This window comes from Salmo salar, chromosome 04, assembly GCF_965601325.2.
Source record: "Salmo salar chromosome 04, fSalSal1, whole genome shotgun sequence".
Classification (NCBI taxonomy): Eukaryota; Metazoa; Chordata; class Actinopteri; order Salmoniformes; family Salmonidae; genus Salmo; species Salmo salar.
Genome location: NC_138294.1, coordinates 25,611,840 through 25,619,300, shown reverse-complemented (window position 1 = coordinate 25,619,300; position 7,461 = coordinate 25,611,840). Strand labels below are relative to the sequence as shown.

Sequence of the window (7,461 nt, the reverse complement as noted above, 5' to 3'; positions counted from 1 at the left end):
TTTATTTGGGCTGCAATTTCTGAGGCTGGTAACTGTAATGAACTTATCCTCTGCAGCAGAGGTGACTCTGCGTCTTCCTTTCTTGTAGCGGTCCTCATTAGAGCCAGTTTCATCATAGCGCTTGATGATTTTTGCGACTGCACTTGAAGAAACTTTCAAAGTTCTTGAAATTTTCCGGTTTGATTGACCTTCATGTTTCAAAGTAATGATGGACTGTCATTTCTCTTTGCTTATTTGAGCTGTTCTTGCCATAATATGGATTTGGTCTTTTACCAAACGCATTAAGAAGGAAAGAAATTCCACAAATTTACTTTTAACAAGGCACACCTGTTATTTGAAATGCATTCTAGGTGACTACCTCATGAAGCTGGTTGAGAGAATGCCAAGAGTGTGCAAAGCTGTCATCAAGACAAAGGGTGGCTACTTTGAAGAATCTAAAATATATTCATTTAATACATGATTCCATATGTGTTATTTCATAGTTTTGATATCTTCAATATCATTCTACAATGTAGAAAATAATAAAAAGAAAGAAAAACCCTTGAATGAGTAGGTGTGTCCAAACTTTTGACTGGTACTGTATATATGCAGAAAAAACCCTGTCATCAGACAAACACATTACATTTAAGTCATTTAGCAGACGCTCTTATCCAGAGCGACTTACAGTAGTGAATGCATACATTTCATTTCATGCATTTTTTTTCTTGTACTGGCACCCCGTGGGAATCGAACCCACAACCCTGGTGTTGCACACACCATGCTGGCGTTGCAAACACCATGCTCTACCAACTGAGCCACAGGGAAGGCCCGACTAAACTATATTTGACGTGTACAGTAGGTGCTTGTTAGTATGTGTGTATTCAGAATAGGGTGAGGTCAGATGTGATGTATACTAAAGATAGTCTCAATGAAAATCTTGGAATGAAAAGTCCCATTTTGTGTTTATTAAACAAACAAGTTTTAAATACACCATATGAAAACCACACACGTCTCAACAACAAAAAAATCTGCATAAACTTGAAACTGCATTTTGTCATTAAAAGTGTCTTGGGGAAAAAATTAAGTAGTTGAATGGAAGTAATGAAATAGGCATTTTCTGAACATCATATACAGTGCCTTCAGAGAGTTTTCATACCCCTTGACTTATTCCACATTTTCTTGTGTTACAGCCTGAATTCAAAATTGATTAAATATATATGTTTTCGACACACAATAACCTATAAAGACAAAGTGAAAACATGTTTAGATATTTTAACAAATGTATTGAAAATTAAATACAGAAATATCTAATTTACATAAGTATTCACACCCTTTTGCTATGACACTAAACATTTAGCTCAGGTGCATCCAATTTCCTTTGATCATCCTTGAGACTTCACTACAACTTGATTGGAGTCCACATGTAGCCAATTCAATTGTTGGGCATGATTTAGAAAGAAACACACCTGTCTATATAATGTCCCACAGTTGACAGTGCATGTCAGGATAATCGGTTTTATTTGTTTTTCAGGATATATACAGATGGTTCAAAGGAAAAGGATCCAGTCAGCGGTAAGGTGGGGGCAGGGGTGTACAGTGCATTTGGAAAGTATTCAGACCACTTCACTTTCTTCACATTTTTGTTACGTTACATCCTTATTCTAAAATTGATTAAATTATTTTCTTCATCAGTCAACACACAATACCCCATAATGACAAAGCAAACATTTTTTTTCTTTCATTTTTGCAAATGAAATATTACATTTACATAAGTATTCAGACCCTTTACTCAGTACATTGTTGAAGCACCTTAAGCAGCGATTATAGCCTTGAGTCTCTCCATATTTTAAAATAAGGCTGTAACGTAACAAAATGGAGAAAAAGTGAAGGGGTCTGAATACTTGTTTGTGGAGATGATGGTGCTGTTATTGGGATTGGAGTGGTGGTAAGCTTTTACTGGGTTCCCGCCCATGTGGATGTGGAGGGTAATGAGAAGGCTGATGTGGTGGCTAAGAGGGTAGTGAGGAGAGAGGGGGTAGATATTCAGGTCCTGCTGGGCTGCAGGGAAGTCAAGTCCTTGATCCGGGCAAAAGGGCTCAATCTTTGGCAAAGGAAGTGGGATGCTAGTAAGGGGAGGTAATTGTATTGCATGCATCGGTCAGTAAAGGAAGAGGTGGGGAGTATGGGATGTAGGACAGACTTATTTGTGTGGAGTAGACTAAGGTTTGGGCACAGGTTTGAATGTCACGTTGTGGATGATAGGGAGACATGAAACAGGTCTGTTTGAGTGTTTAGTGGAGAAAACGGTGGGGCATGTGTTGATATGTTTGAACTGTATGACGTAGATAGCAAGAGATTGTGTGAAAGGGTTAGAGAGGCTGGACGGGGTTGGGGTTTGGGTCGTGTAGTGGGGGGTTGAAAGTGGAGAGGAGTGGTGTCTAGGGCTCTTTCACTTTCTTAGAGGAAAAGGACTAATGAAGATAATTTAATGTAGGTAGGCCGTGACTGACCTCACACTCCAGTACAGTAGGTGGCGGAGTACGCACCTTTAAAAGCTGGATGCGATCCACCAACCCAATTTCAAAGAAGAAGTGCATGTCAGAGCAGAAACTATAGCATGAAGTCCAACGAACTGTCCGTAGAGCACCGAGTTAGAATTGTGATGAGGCATATCTGGGGAAGGGTATAAAATAATTTCTAGAATGTTAAGTTTCCAAGAGCATGATCTCCATCATTGGGAAATTGAAAAATTACGAAACAATCCAGACTCTGCCTAGAGCTGGCCGTCCGACCAAACTGGCAAGAAGGACCTTGGTCAACGAGGTCCTTGGCTGAGATGGGAGAACCTGCCAGAAGGACAACAATCTCTACAGCACTTAACCAATCTGGGCTTTTTGAGAGAGTGGCCAGACAGAAGCCACTCCTGAGAAAAAGGCACATGACAAACAGCACGCCAGGAGCTACTGGTCTACGTGTAAGTTATGATTTTCATATTTACATTTTTGTGGTTAATAACATATTAAAATCATTGTCATGTGGTTAATCTAAATTCTATCGAAATGAAAATGATACAGATCTAAAAGTTAAAATTAATCTAATGCAAGAGTACCTGCATCTGCGAAATGGACACATTGTATTATACACCTTGAGCCATTGGCAGCTAAAGAACATATACCAATGCAAGTAACTATTAATGACAACTAGTTAAAAATAGCCTACATAAGCCAACAAATAAAAACATTGCAGGTAGAAAATATCCTGATAAAAATAAGTATTCTATAAATCACATTGGGTATGCATAGCAGTTTGTTAATGTTCTTTCAATTGCATTTATCTCTCTACTCCGCCTGTCTGCAAAGACCTTGAAACATTGTATCAACTGGGTCTGGCCTGAAGCTCCAGCTTGCAAACTTGCAGCATTGTATCAACTATTCTGGGCCCTCAGAGTTTCTCGCGCCAGTGAGTTCCGGACAGAGCCAGCTTTTTCGCAGGGGATAAGAAGTAATCAGGTATTTGCCATTTTTACTGGATCAGAGCATTACATTCTTCCCTTTCAAGCCTAGGCTCGGTGGTTTTCGAAAGGGAGAGAGCTGGAAAGATATTAAATACATTCGCTAGGTTTCCATCCAATTGGTGACAGATTTATGTGAATATTCTAAAATCTGCATAAAAACAATATGCACATTTTCCCATCAGAGGTGTGTGTCCAGTTTTACGTACACACAGTAAAAGGCCTATCTTGTTGCAGATAACAAGCTGTATGTGATGAGTTAGTGCACATAAATTACTTTTGCAGTTAAATTCCCATGTGCCGATAAATTGGTTTCCATCTTATTTTCAACTCTACTGATGGCACGTGCGCTCTAGCCAACACCACGCAGATACAATGAGGGTGTATAGTCTACGTGATAAGATTATTATGGACAAAAGAGCAAGATTATTTTTATCTGTTAAACGGCAGCCAAACATCAATCATTATGTCACCAGAATATTGGAAAGGAGCATCAAGCTCATCACCATGAACTTTCACCACCCTGTTCACCATAACTTATTTCATCTGTAGTCTAATAAACTGCATGTTTCCTGAGTCGTAGTGGCAGGACCACACAACATATCATCGCGTGCCTGCAAGTTTACTTCGAATTTATGAATATTATATCAATATTTGCACATAAAAGCGTTCCCACCGTCATTTCTCGCATTATTAATTTTACCGACACAAAGATCCCACCTTGTTTAGTGTATTTGGATTTGTCGTCATCTGGAAAGTTGACCGACAAACTTGCTGTTTCCATCAGGCCTGTAGTGAATATTTTGATCCGACATGTACTTTACTTATATAAAAGGGTTGGATGGAAACCTGGTTATTGTGGAACTACTGTCATTCTCAATGGATGTAAAAACAGACTTTGTTTAGGCTACTAGCTGTTTGAAGAGAAGAAGAAAAATTACTTTGAGAAGCTCCCCAGCTCATTAGTGGTGGTGAGTTAAGACAATCAGAAATACTATCAGACATCCCCAAATAGGCACATTTTATACATTTGCGTGCAGGCCAGGTAGCCTAGGCCTACTTCTATGTGTAATCAGGTCCATACTCAACATTGACAGGAGCTCTCCAAACAAAACACAATGAATAAATAGCCATTTATGGAAAACCAATGCAATTTCGAAACAAATGCAAGTTCACTGATTTAATCCATTTTATCAAATCGCTTGGCGTGCCTAATGTTATCGATGTCTGGTCTATGTCATAGAGTGGAATGTTTTTTCTGCTGGTGTATCCTGAGGAGGCACCTCTCTGAGAACCTCTTGCGTACAGACAAACTGCCTCTCTCCCATGTGGACCTTCAGGTGCATCTTCAGCTGGTGCTGGTGGGAAAACCTCTTCTCACACTGGGGGCAACTGTAGGATTTCTCCCCTGTGTGGACCGTCTGGTGCCTCTTCAGGCTTGATGAGTGGGAGAAGCGCATGTGACACTGGGTACAGCTGAAGGGTTTCACCCCTGTGTGGACCCTCTGGTGCCTCTTCAGGTTGCAAGCCTGGGCGAAGCACATGTGACACTGGGTACAGCTGAAGGGTTTCACCCCTGTGTGGACCCTCTGGTGGATCTCCACCTTCTGGGGGCAGCTGAAGCCTTTGCTACAGAACATGCAGAGGAACCGTTTCTCTTTACTATTGCCTGATGTGGTTCCCCCTCCATGAGTCTGGGCTCTAGCCCGGTCGTTTGAGTTAAATACCTGATGGAAAAGGACACGGTCATGTGAATCGGATGGCCCCATCGACGTGGACACTGGCTCACGATCCCTGATTGCGTGTAAAGGGGAGTGGGTCGTGATATTTGTATTTGTCTCTAAGCTTTCCCTGTAATCTAAAAAATCTCTGCCTTGTGAGTGTCCTTCTCCTAAGTGAGTCTCGTCTACATTCCATGTGGGAGGAGCATCGCCCTCCACTTTCACTTTATCTACGACTATAACCTCCCCTTTCTTATCTAGGCACCCTTCAGAGTACACACTACTACTGTACCGGTTCCAGTCCCCTCTAGACAGATCAGTCTGTGTCTCTAAACCCAAGGGCATGTTGCCAGGGTCCATCTCTGTAGTGTAAGAACAAGACGGATCATTACCAGTTTCTAACACATCACCAGAGTCCCGATGGGAATGAACCGTATTCGGGCTTGGGTTACCGTCTAGTAAATATTCTGAGCCTAGAGCAGGACAGCCAAGTGGCCCCAGCTCCAGTCTCTCTGGGTCTGATCTGTGGTCAGATCCTGTCTGTAAGAGCCTTTGTGTTTCTGTGACTGTCTCTGACTTGAGGATGGCGTTGGGCGTTCTACTAGCCTCCTTAATGCTGCATCGGGTCCTGGACTGGAGCGTGGAAGCAGTTGAGAGTTCTTCCGTGGCTACAGGGGGCACCACTCCAGCCGCTGCTCCAGTCTGGATGTCTGTGCTGTGTCGTGGGTCCTCTCCTTCAGTCCTCTCCTGCTTGACACCAGGACCTGCAGCCTGACACAAGGGGACGTTATTACCGGAACATGAGTTGAATTGGATAACAATGTTGTAGGGAAGTCTCACAATCTCCCCTATGGCAGATAATGTAAGCTAGTGAATAGCTGAGAGGAGTCTTTCTGAAATAAACTGGCCACATTTGATGTACTGTAATTTTTATGTAATACTATTACACTAACCTCTATCATGATAATGTGCTGGGTTGAGGTTCCACTCCCCTCATCAACAGTGATTGGTTGGTCATCTCTCCATGTATTGTGGCCCGCTAGCTTCACAAAGCTCCTGTGGCCTCCAGTGAGATGCCCTTCACCTGAGAGAGTGATTGGGGGAAAGAAGTGGTTAGGATAGGTACTGTCAATGCTCAACTGTATATTGTACACTAGTAACAGTTTTTTTTACACTGTCTAGAATTGGCAAGGATATAAGGTAACACTTCTCATAACTTTTGTTATACTATTTGTAGATCGACTTATGGTGTTCCATCCATCACATTGTTTTCGATTATTGATTTACTGCATTTCCTATTATTTAATGATCTGGTTAGAAAATGATGCGTATTTGTGCAAGATAGCTAAGTAATCAGGGTAATAGCATACTATCCAAAAATGCTGGGTAACACATCTGAACACATGTGCAGAGGGGAACGGAAAGGTACCTCTTGCCATTCCTCTGTATCGGTCAGGGATCTTGACACTACTGAGACGACTAGCGCAGACGCGCTCCCGTGCCACCTTCAGTTCCAGTAGCTGTAATTTCCTTCGCAATGCCCTGTTTTCTTTCTGGCTTTGAGTTATTTCCAACCGAAACACTGCATAGTCGTCGTCTACGAGTTTACAGATCTCTGCCACGGCCGCATTCGCTAACACCTCCATGATGGAGGCTATTTGAGCGTTAAAAACCATACAGTTAGCCATTGTTCGCTAGCTAGCGTTACCTAGATAACATCTATCAACCAAGTCCTGTCTCCACCGCGAATTAAAGACTACCTGGGGTAAGTATGTGATGCTGTGCAGTTAAATTAGTCATATTTTGAGTTCCATGGTGTTAATAAACGTCTAAATCTAAACCCTAACGTGAAAATTGTTCCTTGTCATTGTTTACTTCCGTTTCCACTGAAGAGAAAGGATGTTATTGGTGGCGTCGTTGGTCAAAGGGTGTGGCTAAATGGAAAAGGGTATGCGCGCTGTTCTTGAAATACGGTACTGCTTTACGTTACACATCAAAACTTATATTCATGATCATTATCTTCAAGCGGTCGTCACCAACTCCCGCAGACAGAATTATTGCAAAAACCCGCCTTAAAAAAAAAGTATATTTTTAAAGGAAAGGTTCACCCATTTCGAATGTTATATTACTTTTGTGCATCTCTGGGTGATGTTCTAGCGATTCCAAGGGCCACTTCATGTTTTCATGTGTATCTGATTTATTGGCGTTAAAGCGGGCAGAAATCCGGTCAGTATGACGTAGGCACCGTGT

At 41.9% G+C, this 7,461-nt stretch overlaps 1 protein-coding gene across 1 annotated transcript; it reads right to left on the bottom strand.

The window, feature by feature from the left end:
• Positions 1-922: 922 nt before the first annotated feature.
• LOC106602426 (uncharacterized) lies at positions 923-7,127 on the bottom strand. The gene is made up of 3 exons (XM_014195143.3): positions 6,641-7,127; positions 6,165-6,295; positions 923-5,982 (listed from the first exon to the last, which is right to left on the bottom strand). Exons 1-3 carry the CDS (start codon positions 6,897-6,899, stop codon positions 4,723-4,725), a joined length of 1,650 nt encoding a protein of 549 aa, XP_014050618.2. The 5' UTR covers positions 6,900-7,127; the 3' UTR covers positions 923-4,722.
• Positions 7,128-7,461: the final 334 nt, after the last annotated feature.

Excerpts from the sequence above, each read along its gene's own strand:
- LOC106602426 (XM_014195143.3), bottom strand. The coding sequence starts at position 6,899 with ATGGCTAACTGTATGGTTTTTAACGCTCAAATAGCCTCCATCATGGAG. Across the intron at positions 6,296-6,640 it reads ATACAGAGGAATGGCAAGAG|GTGAAGGGCATCTCACTGGA; the intron begins GTACCTTTCCGT and ends TCACTCTCTCAG. Across the intron at positions 5,983-6,164 it reads AGCACATTATCATGATAGAG|GCTGCAGGTCCTGGTGTCAA; the intron begins GTTAGTGTAATA and ends CCCTTGTGTCAG.